Source organism: Geotrypetes seraphini, chromosome 1 (genome assembly GCF_902459505.1).
Source record: "Geotrypetes seraphini chromosome 1, aGeoSer1.1, whole genome shotgun sequence".
NCBI classification, from domain to species: domain Eukaryota; kingdom Metazoa; phylum Chordata; class Amphibia; order Gymnophiona; family Dermophiidae; genus Geotrypetes; species Geotrypetes seraphini.
In genome coordinates this window covers 294,839,996-294,858,670 of record NC_047084.1, presented here as the reverse complement: position 1 = coordinate 294,858,670, position 18,675 = coordinate 294,839,996, and the positions used below count along the sequence as shown (strand labels likewise).

General features: G+C 42.1%; 1 protein-coding gene across 1 annotated transcript in view; it reads right to left on the bottom strand.

Moving 5' to 3' along the window:
* Positions 1-15,768: 15,768 nt before the first annotated feature.
* The window catches only part of SMYD5 (SMYD family member 5), an 87,056-nt gene continuing 84,149 nt past the window's right edge, over positions 15,769-18,675 (bottom strand). Inside the window, exon 13 of the mRNA XM_033953694.1 lies at positions 15,769-17,980. Coding sequence (XP_033809585.1) covers positions 17,842-17,980 — 139 coding nt within the window. The 3' untranslated portion in view covers positions 15,769-17,841. The remainder of the gene's footprint in view (positions 17,981-18,675) is intronic.

The following is an 18,675-nucleotide window of genomic DNA, read 5'->3' as shown; positions in this document are numbered from 1 at the left end:
CAGAAATACATGATTAGCTCCCCGCGATTTCATCCATTTAGATTTTCTTAAGTATAAGATTAATCTTATGATCTTTTTGTTTTAATCCACCCTATTGAAGTCTAGGATCCAATTATTGTGGACTAGAGATTGTCTTTATAAGGAGAAGATGTTATGATATTTAATATCTTCTATATCGTATTGTAATTTGTTTTCTTTTTCTTTATGTGTATTTAAAACAATCTTACTGTACAAGATGTTTATGCTTGGGAATAAATAAAATTATAAATAAATAATAAAAAAAAAAAAAAAAAAAAAAATGTTTATAAAAATGTTTACTGGGTCCTGTGAAGCACCGGGAAATGGTCCACAACTGCAAATAAGAGATAGCCAAAATGACCTGTTTCGTGATTACGAGTTTACACCTAGTAGCATCTATCACGAACTTTCAAGACTCAAAGTAGACAAAGCCATGGGGCCAGACAATCTACACCCCAGGGTACTCAGAGAGCTGAGTGAAGTTCTGGCTGAACCACTATCCGTACTCTTCAATCTTTCCATGCGCACGGGAAAAGTACCCCTAGACTGGAAAACAGCTAACGTAATTCCACTCCACAAAAAGGGCTGCAGAACAGAGACAGGAAATTATAGACCGGTGAGTCTCACATCCATAGTGTGCAAACTCATGGAAACACTGATCAAACAGGAACTTGACAAAATTCTAGACGAAGAAAATTTACGTGATCCTCATCAACACGGATTTACCAGGGGAAGGTCCTGCCAATCTAATCTGATTGACTTCTTTGATTGGGTGACCAATCATCTGGATGCCGGTGAGTCCCTTGACGTGATATATTTGGACTTCAGCAAAGCTTTTGATAGCGTCCCACACCGCAGGCTGTTGAACAAACTAAAATCGATGGGATTAGGAGATACATTCACTACATGGGTAAGGGATTGGCTAGATGGTAGGCTTCAAAGGGTGATGGTAAACGGTACCCCCTCCAAAACGTCAGCAGTGATGAGTGGAGTACCTCAGGGCTCCGTCTTAGGGCCGATTCTATTCAATTTATTCATAGGAGATTTGACCCTAGGACTTAGAGGAAAAGTATCACTGTTTGCCGACGATGCCAAACTATGCAACATAGTTAATAAAAGCAGTGTGCCTGACTTTATGACGCAGGACCTAAAAAAGCTTGAACAGTGGTCATCAATTTGGCAGCTAGGCTTTAATGCTAAAAAATGTAAAGTAATGCACCTAGGCAAAAAAAATCCACACAGAACTTACACACTAAATGGTGAAACCTTGTCCAGGACCACGGTGGAACGGGATTTAGGAGAGATCATTAGCGACGACATGAAGGCTGCCAATCAAGTGGAGAAGGCTTCGTCCAAGGCAAGACAAATGATGGGCTGTATCCGTAGGGGTTTTGTCAGCAGAAAACCTGAAGTCATAATGCCACTGTACAGATCCATGGTGAGACCTCATCTCGAATATTGTGTTCAAGGCTGGAGACCACACTACCGAAAAGATGTGTTGAGAATTGAGTCGGTTCAGCGAATGGCTACCAAGATGGTCTTGGGGCTCAAGGATCTCACGTATGAAGAAAGGTTAAAAAAACTGCGAATGTACTCACTGGAGGAGCGAAGATAGAGAGGGGACATGATTGAGATCTTTAAGTATATTACTGGGCGTATAGAGGTGAAAGATGATATCTTCAGTCTTACAGGGCCCTCGGTAACCAGAGGACACTCGCTAAAAATCAGGGGAGGGAAATTTCGGGGTGATGCTAGGAAGTACTTCTTCACCGAAAGGGTGGTCGATCATTGGAACGAGCTGCCTCAGCGGGTGATTGAGGCCAGCAGCGTGTTAGAATTCAAGAGAAAATGGGATATTCATGTGGGATCTCTAGGAGAGTAAGAATCAGGGAGTGAATCATTGGTATGGGCAGACTCGATGGGCTATGGCCCTTTTCTGCCGTCAATTTCTATGTTTCTATGATGAGGAATGGGAGCATAAAGCCACACACAATGAAATAGTTTGAGTGCGTGGTGGCCCGCTGAGGACCTAAAAGTATTATCTAAGCCAGATAGAATGAAGTTTGGCAAATCGGTAAGGTAACTTCTTACTGAGGCTGTACTGATATATGACTATATTCTTCATTCAAACCCACGTTAATATTGCCTGGGGTTTCATTATATTGTAATTTAACAAGACATTTACATGGGAATTTTAAGTAAAAAGATGCCTCAAGTGCTAAGACTCTTGCTCTTAATTTCAAAAATTATTTCCTTCTTAATTGCGTAGCTCTTGAGACATCAGGAAAAATTCTAAGTCTCCACAAAATTTTGTCAACCTGTTTTTAAACTAAAGTTTCATAATTAACATTTTATCTATCTCACTCATGCCTGTTAATACCATAGTGGACTTACTCTGGATAACATCTGGAGTATCTTCCAAAAACTCTGTCAAATTTATTTCACTTGCTACCAGGTGATCCACTTCCTGGTTGGATTGTATTTTCTTTTGCGGAATATAATAACAATTATTAATTGGGAAATTCTCCGGATTGGGTAATCCCAGTATTTCTTTAAAATATTTCCTTAACAAGATTTCGGAAGATAGTAAATGAGTCACTGGGAAGTTAACCAAGTGTAGATTCCTCGCTCTATGCATATTTTCCAACATTTCTATTTTAGAATGTAACACCGTACAATCCTTAACCGCAGATACTGAGACAGCTTGCAATGTATTACTTTGAGTTTCAACCAGTTAGTCTTTTATCCAAAATACTTAAATTGGAATCCACATTCTCAAACTTTTGAGATACAGAATGTGAATAACCCACAGTTTGTTTCACTGACTCTCTGAGAAACCCTTCATCTCTAGATATACCTAGCCATAAATCCTTAAGGGTAATATCTTGTTTTTCCACTGCTAGTGGTTGATCTTCTACTACACCTGAAAATTCAAGTGGTTTAGGTATTTCAGAAAAATCTAGTTTACTTATCTGAGTGGAAGATACCCCTAATTCAGTGGACGTAGCAGGCGTAATATTCCCGCTAACACAGGATATTGGATGAAGGGAGGGGGGTCCTTTCGAGGGGACTCATCGATGCTCCTGATATGGGAGAGTTCATGTCCAGTAGGGGTCGTGAAGTAATTTCTGTAGAAAATGTCAGATATCTGTCTATAGGTCCCATAACAGCAGATGTTGAGCTTTTAGGCCTAATTTTCCTTTTGCCCATGGTAACAGAATAAAGTTAAGATACTCTGACTCCCCGGCTCCAAGGGGCGGCCATGTCCTGCGGCCGCAATCGCAGCAGCGTTTCAAATTTAAGGCAAATCCACGAGAAGGAAAGACGGACCCGATGATGTCAGGGGCCCGTTTCCTCGATGCCTGCCCGATTCTCCTCCGAGGCCAAGCGCTGCTGCAGGAGCACAGGGCAGCGTTCTGAATCTCCTTTGAGTGTCCCAACAGGTAAATGAATGTACTCCCAAAAACTCTGCGGCAGCGTTTCAAATTTAAAGCAAATCCACGAGCAGGAAAGACGGACCCGATGATGTCAGGGGTCCGTCTTCCTCGATGCCTGCCCGATTCTCCTCCGAGGCCAAGCGCTGCTGCAGGAGCACAGGGCAGCGTTCTGAATCTCCTCTGAGTGTCCCAACAGGTAAATGAATGCACTCCCGATTTGTTCTGTTTTTTAAATTGGCTTAGCCGAGTCAGTGACCCAGGGTTTCTCACCGCTCATTTGGGGTACGCTTGCTGACCGCTTACTGCCACTGCCCCCGGCTGCCGCTGCTGCTGCTCCCCACCCACTCACTGCAGCAACTCCAGGAAGGTAAGGGTAGGGCCAGTGTGCAGCGATTGCACGCAACCGGCCCAGAAGCCCTCCCCCGTCAGTTCTGATGTCCGAGAGAAGGAACGGGCTAGAGAGCTGCACGGGAACGGGGATGACGGGAATCCCACGGGACCCGCGGGGATCCTGTGGTGATGCCCCTAGGGTCGTGGGAATTCCGTACTCGGCCGCGAGGCTCGTCTTCTCCCTACCTGCTCTGCCACAGCACACAGCCGGACGGAAGTATTCCCGATGTCCCTCCCTCCGTCAGCGCTGACATCGGGAAGACTTCCGGTCGGCTGTGTGCTGCGGCAGGGCAGGTAGGGAAAAGGCAGTGGCGTACCGGGGGGGGGGGGAGCGGGGAGGGTGGTCCACCCCGGGTGCAGCACAGCCGGCCAGGTCCCCTTACCTTTGTGGCGCTTCCCCTGACCGACCGACAACAGGCCCGGTCCAACAAACCTCCCTGCCCTGTAGCCGCGAATCTAAATTACCTTCTTACAGCTTTGAAACATGTATCTTACCAGAGCTGGTGTTAGACCGCGAACATGAGCTAGGATTTAACAGAGAGGAAAAGTCTGTTTTTTGTTTTATTTTGTTTACACCACAGCACCAATGTGGGTAGGAGAGGGCAAAGGTGGTAAAGAGGCTTTAAAAGAGTTGAAGAGGCTATAAAATAAACCCACCAGGATGTTTGAAAAAAACACCCAATTGGGTAGGAAAATCGATTCAATAGGCTGACTCAGGCAGCCCTAGTATGTACCTCCACTACCCACAACTATGGATGATCTGCAGGAATGCATCACTGAAGCTATAAATGCAATCACGCCAGATATGCTTTGGAGAGTCTGGTCTGAGCTTGATTATCGTATCGATGTTTGCCAAGTAATAGGTGGGGCGCTCGTTGAGTGTATGTAATCAACAGATACCATATGAAACTTTGAGTTGATGAAACTGTAGTCTCAAAGGTGAAAGAATATTTCAATAAATTTTGGTTTTGTAGCTTTTCAAAATCAAGGAGTGTTTTTGTGGGCACCCTGTATTTTATCTAGTTCCTCAGAATGAAATTTTGGACATATTTGGTCAATTCCTTAGCAGTGATTTTATGTTGTACTGACACACATGGTGCATATTTGTGTGAGTTGCTTATGTGTTTGTTTTAGGTTTGTTTGTGATTTGTCTTGCCACTCCATTTGGCCATGTCCTTAGCAGTGATTTTATGTTGTGAATCTACTGACACACATGGTACATTTATACATGAGTTGCTTATGTGTTTATGTTCATTGGTGATTTGTCCTGCTGCCCTTTTTTGTCTTTTAGTTTCCACCATTTACACTACCTGCTAGTACATAAGAAACATGATGGCACATAAAGGCCAAATGCCCCATCTAGTCTTCCCATTCGCATTATTTCTTTCTTTCAAGAGATCCCACGTGCCTATCCCAGGCCCTCTTGAATTCAGACAGTCTGTTTCACCACCTCTTCTGGGAGACTGTTCCATGTATCTATTTCTGTAAAAAAAGTATTTCCTCAGATTACTCCAGAGCCTATTACCTCTTAACTTCATTCTTTTACTCCTATGTAAGACTTTATCAGCCTATTTATATAGGTGCACAACAATTTTATGCCCGCTGTTTATATATATACACACAGTTCTAATTCCCACATTTCAGTTTTAGGTATGTATTTGTTATATGACAATAAATTATCTTTTTAGTATTGATTTCAAATAACTAACATGTTGAACTACTGTGAGTTATATATATGTGTTTATACATTGCATTTTATAATGTATGTTTTAATCTGGATGTATCTTAATTTATTACATGGTTTTATGTTTTGTTTACCTATTTGTTTTTATTTATAGACTCCTGAAGAAGGCATTTCTGTGCCAAAACACTGGCTGTGTTGAGTCAGTTGTATCATTTTAGAATATAAATAAAGGTCCTGGTGGAAACATATCCTGTCTCTACTTTTTTTTTTCTTGTAGTTTTCAATCACGTAGAGATTCTTTTCTTGTCCTCTTTTTGGATACTACATATACACACACCGTCTTCCAAAAGATGCAGGTCTTTTAGCCTGCTCACTGTTTAAACTCAGCAACAGCTAGCATAGCATCCATACTAGCTGAAGCCAATGAATGTTGCACTTGCCCTATCAAGATTGCTTATAATGTGTTTGGCAATTGTGACCTAATACCTTGCAAACTGGTGCATTTCAGGCTTTCATGATATCATCGATTCCAAGTTAGCATGTGTTTCTTGTATTGGAGTCTTGCTGTCTAGGAAGAAATTGGAAAAACTGTAGAGATAATTTGCAACTCTCAGCTACTTATCCTGTATACCACTTTGAGTAGATTTCTTAAAAATGTAAATAAATCCTAATTAATAACTTTCTATACTGACCACCTCTACTAGTTGCATCTCATTCAACAAGTACAGCTGTGGTTGCTCTTACCATATTACCTCAAGAGGGGCACTTACACTAATGGAGAGGGCTCAAACGAAGTAGGTGACCCCTACCCAACCTAGACAACAGCTGTCTTTTGACTGTGCCCATCTTCAAGTCTCTTCAAAACATGAATCTTGCTCTACCTGTACCAGCTAAGGTTTTCTTTTTCTTACAGCTTGTCAGAAAATTATCTTGGGTCTTTCCATGTTGCTTATTCAAATAAAACTCAGCCTGACCACTATTCCATCAGGTCTCCCTCTACTCAACAAAGGAGATTAGCTGGGTATCCTAGATATGAAAGATGCACATTCAGAACTATCCTTCTGCCAAGAAATACCTTAGCTTTTTGTTTAAACCTAATCATTTCTAGTACAAAAATTTTTCCTTTCACTAATACCTTGGCACCTATGAGGCAATTTTCTCCATTCCTGTTTGTGTTAAAAGTAGAGTCTGGCTCTTGCACTGTCTGGTCTTTAGCATTTAGCTGAAGCTTCTGCCCTAAAGGCAAAGTGAGGAAAAAACACCAAAATTTTAGCACAGCATTTTGATTATTACTCAGCTGATGAGAAATGAACATGACCTTATCATACCTTGTGAAGGATGAAGTCTTATAGAAACTGAACAATATAGTTATTCCTACATTACAGAAGCTGTCAACAAAACATTATCACAGCCAATAACTGCACTAATCTGTCAGGCCCTGACCCACTCCAGAGTATACATGCAATGTGCTTTAGAATTTTTTTTTTTTTTTGGGGGGGGGAGGCTGTGTTCTTCTTCATGCTAAAGGCATTTTTTTATTTTTTTAGACAAACTAAAAAAACATTTTTCTGTAAAAGATTATTTGTTTTACCATACTTTTACTTTTCTACATTTTATTTATTTTTTAAGATCTAGAGCCATCCTCAAGTTTTTTCCAATATCTCTCAAATGTTGGCAACAGAAAAGTACATGCAGATACAAGTAAATATACTGGGCCTATAACAACATATACCATAAAGACTAAACCACCATATGTGAAATTTGATATTATCTATACCCTGCACAGCTTTCATACATATCCAGAAGTCAAATCATTTCTTAAATAAACCACTGATGTGGTTACTCGTCTCAAATTAGGATGGAGCCTGGGTAAGAAATCAGAAATATGTGTTTACAGACTATGCAGCCTTACTTTATAATTTTCCGACATTTGAGACATATAAAGAGAGAATAGAGAGCTTAGCAATAACTGAGGTAATGGATGTTTTGGGTGCTTTCCCCAAGACTGCTTCTAAGCTATTGGAAAATTTGTGGTGGTTCCTATTCTTCCATCCCATATCAATATGTCTACTCACATAAACATAGATTTTATGTTTCTCATCTGCCTTCTGTTATGCATATAACCCATGAGCAATTTTAAGCATCTTCTGGAGCAAGTACAATACTATTTTGTACGCTCAAGTTGTTTTAAAAAAATTATGTCCACAAGCTTCAATAATCGGGCAGTTTTGATTACTCACAAAAAATACAGACCTGCTTGAGAGCTTAACATCCAATGCTCTACAAAATCAGGAGCTTGTTGACTGGAAAGGGATGCAGAGAACATTTTCCATTATAAATGAGGTCACAGTGCACAGGACCTAGTTCAGTCACGCATCTAACTGCACCTAACTAATTTTGAGAACAAGAGCTTTTTATTCAAAAGAAAAAAAATCAAGATGAAATAGGTAGCTTTATCACCAGGTTAATGTAAAACAACCCTTATCCTCATGAAAATAGAATTTTATTTTTTTTTAAATACTAACCAGAGACATCACCAGGTGTACTTCAGTTCAAAACACCTCATAAAAAAACAACTTTGAAAGCAGGTGAGTGAGATAGTTGGCCATGTGGTATATTGCTCAAAGAAGTGCTTCAAAATAACTTTTATAAGCATTTCCCAGGACTAACTGTATTTCTAGATCAAAAGGCATAGGAGGCTTGAACCAGTGGTGGTTCACCTCTAGTTGAGAGTTGTGAAGAATTTTTTCCTGACTCCGCCTGCTGTATGTTTGGGCTGTGCTACAGCTCCTGTTTTACCTTCTACACACGAGTTGAAGGTGTGTCGTGCATTTGCTCTGATTTCAATGAAGCTTCTCTGTTTCAGAGGTTCCCAGTTTTACTAGGGCAGCTGAGTATCCTTGTTCCTTATGCTGTGGAGCATGTGGGGGAGGGGCCGGAGCACCAAGTTTAGTCCCCTCTAGTCCCTCAAGGGCAGGGGAGTTGCAGGTGCTGGGACAAAAATTATTTCCAGAGCCCTCAGTTAGGGGGCCTCTGGACCCCCTAGGAGACAAGAAGAGTCCCTGCAGATATCCTTAGGGTATACTGTTCAGGACTTTACCCCTGACTTTGGTCTGATGTTCAGCCTATTTGATTTAGCAGGGTTGCTCTAAGTTTTGTTTAAAACTTGATATTGATATACTGCTTTAAATAAATTGTCAAAGCGATGTACAATGTTAAGACTATTAAAATCCAGGAAAAGACATCAAATAACAAGACTTTACTGACTTACAAGCTACAAATTGGATTAAGGGGGGAAATACAATTTATAATAGGAAAGAAAGGACATAAAAGGTCAACACATTGGGAAGGGTATATGCTCTTCCTTCTATACGCGATCTAGCATCTACTTGTCATATGCATCGTTAAAAAGGAAGGTCTTTTAAGTTATTCTTAAATTTGTGAAGGTTCCCCTGCAGGATTTGTAGGTCCAGGCAGAGAGAGCCTGAGAGGGCTATGGATTGTGTGAAGGAACACAGATTTATATTCAAATGGCATACTTTAATACCACAGGGATTAAATACTGAATTTGAATGGTTCCAGCTGTAGCTTGACCAGCCCTCTCTGTCAGTTTATATTTACATCATTGTTTACAGCCCTATAAGAGTGAAGGGCTAGATGCTAATAAGCACATGCACCTCTCCAGTCCACACCTTGCCACCTCGTCTGGTTGTTAATTTAGCATTTAGGTTATTATATTATTTTGATAAGTTTTTGAATGAGATGGTTAGAGAAAGATTAGTAATGATTACTATGTATGATTATTGTTTTGTAGTATCCCATCCTGATGAAGACCACAAAATTCGAGTCGGGGGGTTGACTTTATATTCAGTTCAGTTTTAGGAGCTTTTTACACCGTAATTATGTTCACAACTGCAGTTGTTGCCTGGGGAAATACTGTACTAGCCACACTGGGTTTGACAGAGGCTTGCTTGCATATTCCTTTATTGCCAACTCACAGGAATTTTCTGAGGTTCCATGCACTAGACTAGAGACATTGCCAATTCTTTGTGCTACCATTTAGTCTGGCAATGGCACTTTGCCCCTTTACCAAGGTGATGATCCAGATGTATCCATACTTGGATGACTGGCTGATCTAAGCTCCATCCAAGGCTGATGTCGAGAAAGCAGAGGCATAAGTTGTACAACTCCTGCAAGACCTGGGGTGGATTACCAATTTTCAAAAGAGCAACCTGGAACTGACACAGTCCCTAGAATACTTGGGGATCTGTTTCAGCATGGTGGAAGACCATGTCTTCCTTCCAGAGCCAAGCACATTGAAGCCAAGATGCCAGATTGTGGAGATCCTGGAAAAAAGTCTGCCTTTAACTGCATAAGCCACAAAAACGTATGATTTTAAAGTGTTTGAGGCTTGTGCAGATGAAGATGGAGCTTACAGAAATGGGGCAAGGACAAGAACTCACGGGGACGGCATGGGAAAATGAGTTGATGGGTGGAAGCCCATCTCTTGACCATCACAGTATCAGACTTCTGCTGTCAGCAGACCTTGGACCCAGGGAATGGTCTCTCTTGAAGTGCTTTTGACTGCATAGTCTCGCACTGGAGGCATCCAACAAAAAGGCAGCTTGTTTTTTTTCAGCCAAAAGTATGAGCCTGGCCTGCAGAGGAGTTCCTGTATGTGTTCCCACTGTGACCAATGATAGGCAGAACACACCCAGGTCAAGTGAGCCTGGTAGCTCCAGATTGGCCGAGGTGGCCATGGTACACAGGACTTAGTACATCTGCAGGATGATGCTCTCAGGCTTTCTTGTCATCTGAATCTTCTCTCAAAGGGTCCTTTGGTCTTATAGCATGGCTCCTGAGAGAGAAGCCTTAGAGCATAAAGGTTATGGCCCTGAAGTTATTGCCATACTTCTGAGGTCTAAGCAGTCCACATTATCAGCCTACATGAAAGATTGCAAGTGTTTCAGGAACTGGTGTGAGCAAAAATGCTTGGATCCGTGACACCAGTTTCAGTGATGCAAGACTTCCTACAGAAAGGTCTGAAGAAAGGCCTAGTGGTTGGCTTTTCGATGTATAGCCAGACATTCCTGTGTTAGAACACAGGTTAGCAAGGGCTCATTGGTGTCCTAGCTGGGTGTATTCAGATTTTTGAAGGTAGCCTTATGCAGTGTGCCAGTTCTTTCCATCTTGGAACCTTAATCTGGTCCTGTGGGCCCTTGCAAAGGCCCCATCTAAGCCTTTGGATGAGGCATCCCTGATAGATCTGATAGTTAAAACAGTTTTCTTAGTGGCTGGGATGTCAACGAGAGGGATGTCGGAGCTGTAGGCTCTGTCCTGGAGTGGTTTCTTTGACTCAATTTGAACGGACCCTTCCGTCCTACTGGTCACGTTTTCACATAAATCAGGCAGTGCAATTCCCAACTTTCACAACTACAAGTGAGCGATGAATGTTCTGGATGTGTAAAGAATTATGATTCGTTACTTGGAGGTGACCGAATTCCATCTGTCTGATCACTTCTTTGTGCTTAGGAATGTCAGGGGAGGAGCATCTAAAGCAACCATATCCGGGTAGATCAGGATAGCTATATTTCCACCTATATTGAAAGCAGTCTCCAGTGGCAGTGAAGTTGCATTCCACTTGCAGTGTCACATGCTTTTGAGCAGTCTTACCTAGAGATTTGCAGGGTGGCTACTTGGTCTAATCTCCACACCTTCACTAAGTTTTAAAGGGTTGATGTAGCAGCTGGGCTGGATACTGTTTTTGGGTCCTCAGTACTGGTAGCAGGCTCATTTGTCCTACCCTAGGAACCAGGGACTGCTCTGATACAGCCCACTGGTCAAGACTACCAGTCCTGGTCCACAAGAGGGAAAGATTAGGTTTTTACCTTGCTAAGCTCTCTTGTAAACAGGAATAGTAGTCTTGACACCCATTCTGTCTGATGTATATTTCATTTATTTTTAAAACTATATCCCACAACAGCCCCCAGTTATGTGTGGGTTACAAATAATAAAATCCAAAACAATACATGCAATTAAACACTATTACATCATCCCACATTTGTTTTGTTTCAGACATGCCTTCTTAGTCAGATGTCTTATTTCTAGCACCTGCCTGGTAAGGGCAGGAATGAAGAAGAATTCAGGCATAAGAGACTTGTAAATACTGAGCAACAGCAATATTGGTGCAGATGGCATACAGGTAGGTGGCTCCTTTTATTTCTACCTTGTTTCGTTTAGTAGTGATTTAAAAGCATTGTGGGTTAGTGTTTGTATTTTAGAGCAGAACAGACTTATGTAGTTTCCGCACACCCTTCTGTTTACACTCTAGGACTTTCTATAAGTTTTAATACCAACTGAGGGGGTGGAGTTTATTCCAGAGTAATGGGAGTTGGAGCATGAAAACAAAACAATGGGCTCTCTATAATTCTCACAGCTAATGAGAGTTTAACCCAATAGTCAAGACTATCATTCCTGTTTACAACAAAGATTAGTGCGGTAAGGAGAATTTAGGTTCTTACTTGCTAATTTTCTTTCTGTTACCCTGTAGACTTGTATAGTCTTTACAAATGGATTATATGCCTCACTGCTAGCAGCAGTTGGAGACTGAGAACAAACTTGTATATCAGGCTAGATTCCCCCCTAGCAATCCACTCTGCTGCATAGCCAAGCAGAATCTAGGAAAGACTTCAACTGAAAAAACAGTATAACACACTCCGAACAGGAATGGAAAAAAACAACAAATACTTATAAACTTCTGTTGGAACATGTGTAGAACTTAATCCTGGTATAGAACACATTCCCACAGCTCACTAGCTAAGCCATAGTCGCTGTTCTTACTTCTCCCCGGCCCTAGAAAAATACTAGAACCCACAGAAAAACTCAAAATCTGCACGTGAGCAAAACAAAAACCTGCAATCACTTCACAAAGACAGACAGGGTGGGAGACTATACCAGTCTATAGGCTAACAGAGAGAAAGAAAACTAATTTTGCCTTCTGTATCGCCTGGAATAGTCCTTACAAATGGGACGTATCAAAGCAGTACCCATTAAGGGTGGGACCCCAGAAGGGCTTACATCAGAACACATTAACATAGTAGATGACAGCAGATAAAGATCCGAATGGTCCATCCAGTCTGCCCAACCTGATTCAATTTAATTTTTTTCTTCTTAGCTATTTCTGGGCAAGAATCCAAAGCTCTACCCAGTACTGTGCTTGGATTCCAACTGCTAAAATCTCCATCAAAACCTACTCCAGGCCATCTACACCCTCCCAGCCACTGAAGCCCTCTCCAGCCCATCCTCCCCCAAACGGTCATATACAGACCACGCAAGTCTGCCCAGTACTGGCATTAGTTCAATATTTAATATTATTTTGATTCTAGATCCTCTGTGTTCATCCCACGCTTCTTCGAACTCCGTCGCCGTTTTCTTCTTCACCACCTCTCGTGAGCGCATTCCAGGCATCCACCACCCTCTCTGTAAAGTAGAATTTCCTAACATTGCTCTTGAATCTACCACCCCTCAACCTCAAATTATGTCCTCTGGTTTTACCATTTTCCTTACTCTGGAAAAGATTTTGTTCTACGTTAATACCTTTCAAGTATTTGAATGTCTGAATCATATCCCCCTGTTCCTCCTTTCATCTAGGGTATACATATTCAGGGCTTCCAGTCTCTCTTCATACGTCTTCTGGCGCAAGCCTCCTATCATTTTCATCGCCCCCCTCTGGACTGCTTCAAGTCTTCTTATGTCCTTCGACAGATATGGTCTTCAAAACTGAACACAATACTCCAAGTGGGGCCTCACCCATAACCTGTACAGGGGCATCAACATCTTCTTCCTTCTACTGGCTACACCTCTCTTTATACAGCCAGTGTCCTTCTGGCAGCAGCCACCGCCTTGTCACACTGTTTTTTCACCTTTAGATCTTCAGACACTGTCACCCTAAGGTTCCTCTCCCCACCAAAATCAGAGCTCCAGTGGCCTGCCGCATCTGAAAAGCCTGGGGACTTTCCCGACGCTGAGGCATCGACCAATGCGAAAAGGGAATCCCCAGTTGTTCTGGCGGCAAGGGCTGACTCGTGAGGTACATGCAGCAGGGTGCCTTGGCCACCGGCATCTGCTATCGACGAGGCTACCCCACTGCTCCAGCCTGCAAGACGCTTGCACAGGCCGGACTCAAGTACCTCGCATCTGGGGCACAATGAGCACTTTTTCCCTTTAAAAGTGCTTACTGTGCCGAAAAGCGCCCTAGCTGTAAGGAAAAGTGCCGGTTACCTGAGAAAACACAGAAAAAAAAGGCAGTTTTAAAGGGAAATGAGCCCTTCAGAACAGCACACCTCAGGATTTTTTTTTTTTATAACTTAAACAGAACAGACTCCACGGCTCTCAAAGCTGGAGGGCTGACCAACCAGGGGGTCAGGCCGTCGGCTGAGGCACCTCTACAAAAATATGGGAAGGTGGGGGGAGGGACCCAGCATGAGACCCACCGGATTTAACACCTCCGAGTTCAGACGGATCCCCAAACAGGGCCCGTCCAAGCTCTATCCGGCACAAAAGGGGAACCCAGGTGTCTAAAACAAAGCTCCAACAGTACTAAGAAGGGAGCCGAATTAGTCATACCACCTGCTACAGAGACTGAGACAGACTGGATTGCTAGGGGGAATCTAGCCTGATATACAAGTTTGTTCTCAGTCTCCACTTGCTGGTAGCAGTGATGCATATAAGCCATTTGTAAGGTCTATACCAGTCTACCAGGCGATACAGAACTTAATGTCCTTTATTGTTCAGCACTTCTGGAGATCTCAGGTAATCTTACAATGCAGCAAGAAACATTTAATTCCATTAGAGAGCAGAGATGACATCTGTCTTACATTTTGTGTCATGTTGCATTACACTGAACAATGTATCAGTGTGTAAGCAGGGCACAAGGAACCATTGCCACTATCTACGCCCAAGAGACCATTTTATACATAGCATCTGGGTGTTCAGTAGTGCTGCCTCATTCAGGGAAAATCTTTTTGGTTTGATTTGGCCTATTGAATCGAGGATTTGATTTGCTTTTCCCACCCAAGCGGGTGGTTTTTTGGTGTTTGTTTTTTTCAAATGTCCTGGTGGGTTTATTTTGTAGCCTCTTCACCTACCTCAATCCCCCCCCCCCTTTGTCCTTGCCAACCCGATGCTGTTGTTGTCATGTAAACAAAACAAACAAAAAAGACTTCCTCACTCTCTTTGGTCCTAACTCGTGCTTGATTTCTAACACCAGCTCTGGCAGGATACACATTTCAAATCTGACAATCACAAAATAGAAAATAAAATTTTTTTCTACCTTTTGTCTGGTCATTTTATTATTCAATCATGTTTGTCTTTTGTTAACCCTTATGCCATGGTCTCCTGTCCATTTTGACATTTTCTTTTTTCTCCTTGTTCACCATTCATCTTCTATCTCTGTACCTTTCCTTCCACTATCATATCCAACATTTCTGTTTCTTTCCCACTGTCTACCCTCTCTCTTGCCTCTGACTTGTGCCCTGAGTCAAACCTCTCTATTCTTCTCCATTATCATTTGCAACGTTTCTTTCTCTCCCCCCATACACCATCTCTCCCTGCCCTACAAGCTATGTCCAACATTTCTCCCTGTCTTCTCTATGCATATTTCCCTCCCTTCCACCATATGCAGGATTTCTCCTTCTCAATTCTTCCTCTCTCCTCCCATCTGCAGCATCTTTCCTTTCTCTCCCCATGCCAGCATCTTTCCTTCTTCTCTCCTGTACTCTCTTTCCCCTTAGCCTTGCTTCATCGGGTCCCAGTATCAGCAGCGGTTCCTGTATGCTGTCTGCCACTAACCCAGAAGTCTGCTGTGGAGAGACTTTTAGGTTAGTGGCAGGTAGCATGTGGGACTTGCTGCTGATACTGCAACTCACTGAAGCTAACACCTCTCTGGCTGTATCAAAGAGTTACTGTATGGCAGCAGTGTTTCTGGCCCAGTACTGGAGAAGGGAAGGGGGGTATCCACAAAGGCATGGCTCTTGCAGGTGCATTGTCTTCACTTCCCCCCCCTTGCTTGAGAACAAAAGCTCTGTATTGCTGCGCTTGGGTTTTCCCTCTGCCAGAGTCCTTCCTTCTGCTGTAACTTCCTATTTTGGAAAACAGGAAGTTACAGCAGAAGGAAGGACTCTGGCAGAGGGAAAGCCCAAGCGCAAACCTAAATTGGTAAGCCCTGTTTTTTTAATAACAACTCAATTCGAATCAATTCAGTCAAACTGAATCAGTGAATTGATTTGAATTGTGAATCTGGCAGCGCTAGTGCCTAGTTTAGGCTATAAAATGCTACTAAATGTCTGCAGCAATGTGCCTAAATTTAGGCATAACCACTTAACACCATCTTTATAAGGGGGTAAATGCTGGCACTTAACACTCAACTTACAATACGTTTTGCAAGCAAGGATGCAATCTGCCCCCATTCCTCCCATATAAATGCTCCCTTTCAGTTAGGCACCATAGAAATTAGACACTATATTTATACAAATCATGTCAGTTACGTGCATAAATGCACATTAATGCCAGTAAATTCTTTCTAAAGCCATTTATTGACTCTTATCACCAAGTGCCAATTAACCAAGTTAACTGGTATTATTCTGTATACCGGTGCCTGATTTTATTTATTTATTTAAAAACTTATACCCCACTTAAACCTAACTGCAGCTAACTGGACACACCTTATAAAGAACGATGGGGAGAATATGGAGATGTTTTATAATTAATTAAAAGTCTGACCCACTAAGTATTTTTGCCTCTGCAGACACAGTTTTGTTAAGTGTTTTATTAGGTGTGCCTTATAGAAGCTGGGAAAAGGCATTACTAGCTCCTCTGCCAAACAGCCCTAGGCTTTCTCATTATACTATGACATACCTTTCATATTTCATATTATACCTTTCATATTATACTTTTCATACAATCCATTAACCTGAACTTTGTTTCTAGTTAACTATTCCTATACTCATATGGTAAAAACTGTCAAAGAATAAAGGCATGCAGATATAACTTGTCCTGTGTTAAGTGCTATTTCCCACATTCAGGGTCCTGAAATACTAAATGTTTCAAACCCAACTTTATGTCACCACAAGAGTTGGGTCACACCTTGGTTTCATATGACCCATTAAAAAATGAAGACTAACTGCCTCTCCTGAGCACCATGAGTTGCTAATAGAAATGCACCACTTTCTGCTTCTTCCATACAAAGTTTGCTTTACTGCATCAGCAGGTCAACTGCAAAGTATGGAAGTGGCCTAGCCTCTTTGCTAAATGGTCCTAGTGCCTGATTCCCCCCCCTCCCCCAGCCCTGGATGCTTACCAATATGGTTTGTAGCACATCTCACTACACAGTATATGTGAGACAGCTTTGCATATGACAATTTCATTCCATCCTTCATGAGTTTCCTTTCTTATTAATAATATCCAGCATCAAAGAAGAGACAGCACCTTAAGTATGCAAATCCCTGATGGGCAAAGCATGTAAACTGGGACAGCAGGATCAAAACTTATATTAGCAGCCTCAGTCAATTGAACCCTGACAATGGACACATGGTATAAAAGGGAGGCTGTGCTCCGAACAGGTTCCCACAAGGGCAGTTCAACCATGCTGGAACTCAGGTGATATAGGCCCTGAAACATTAGAGTTGCTGCTGCTTGGGAACAGGAGCTCCCAGAGGAAAAGCAGACTGCAAACGAGGCCTTCCAGAAAGCTGGAAAAAAATGTGGCAATGCCAAAGTTCTCTGGAAAGCTCCCAAGAAACTTCCCTTTCCTCCAGCTCTGAAATATCTGATAAAGCTGTGGTTACCCAACTGGGCCTGAGAACAGAATAAGCAGCTTGTTAGTCATTAGGAGCCATAGTATAAAGTTAGGGTACATTTCTGAAGGTTCAAGAAATCCTAAAAGGATTGGAGCTAGAGTAATCTGGCACAAACTCAGCTGAGGCTACATCAGTGCTGAGCTACTGCATCCTAAGATTTGCAGCAGCAGCAGCAATATAGGACACCACATTTTAACTTTGCTTGCAGTTCATTGAACCTTTTCTTAATACTACGTACAATTTGGAAATGAAGTTCGAGTTCTGACTGCTTTTTTTTTTTTTTTTTATCCAGCTGCCTTCCTTTCCCTGGCCCAGGGTGAGAGCTGATTATGGGAAGGAGTGAGGTGAGCAAATGGGACAGGATTTACAGGACTGTGTGTTAATCCCATGGTGACACCTCTGCCGATCCTGTGTGCCATAGTAAAGCCATTTATCAATGGTGTTTCCTCTCGCCATATCACACATCTGTCATTTCATCTTCTAATTCAGCATCATCCGTCTCTCCCTCAGGTTCCTCCTCTTCGTCAGAGGTCACACTAACATCTTCAGCCTGCTCCAGGCACTTGGGACAGGAGCAGATAAACAGGTAGTTTTCCCTGTGAGGTTCACAAAAGCAATAACTGTAATTTGGCTGTTTTTGGCTCAATAGTAGACAAAGTTAGCAACTATAGAAAGCATAACATTCTAGCTATTAAAATGTGCATCAATTACAGTGGATTAAGTGGTTAGTTTAATTTGATAAAAAGATGAGGCGAATGACAAGGTTACTGCAGCATTACTCTGAAGCGGAAGAGAAAACAGCTACAGAGATGAATACAAGGGTCACATATAATAGTAACCAACGAAAGAATGAGAAGAGCAATAGTTGCTGAGAGTCCCTACACTGAAGGGCTTATAGTGCAGCAGTGTATAATAAAGTGAGCAAAAGAGGGTGAAAGAGCAGCACAGGGACTCGCTTGGGAAAGCAGATCTTAGCAAATATTGGCATGGAGAGTAACACATTTCCAGCTTCACATAACTTCACAAGCCTGCAGTTACCAACAACTGTAACTGAGACTCCTTATGGCCAGATCCATGCATGAGTCTTTAAACCCAAGGACTGTCAACTCCAGCTATGAACAGATTTGGGTTTCAGCCAAACAAATATGTAAAAGTCATTCATGTATATAGCATTAGTTTATGTTCCTTAATCTATTGCAGCATATGTTGAATATGGAATCCACTGCGAAACACTTGTGATCAGTGGAATAAATATGATTGACTGACCTTAAGATCTAAGCCTCAGACTAGA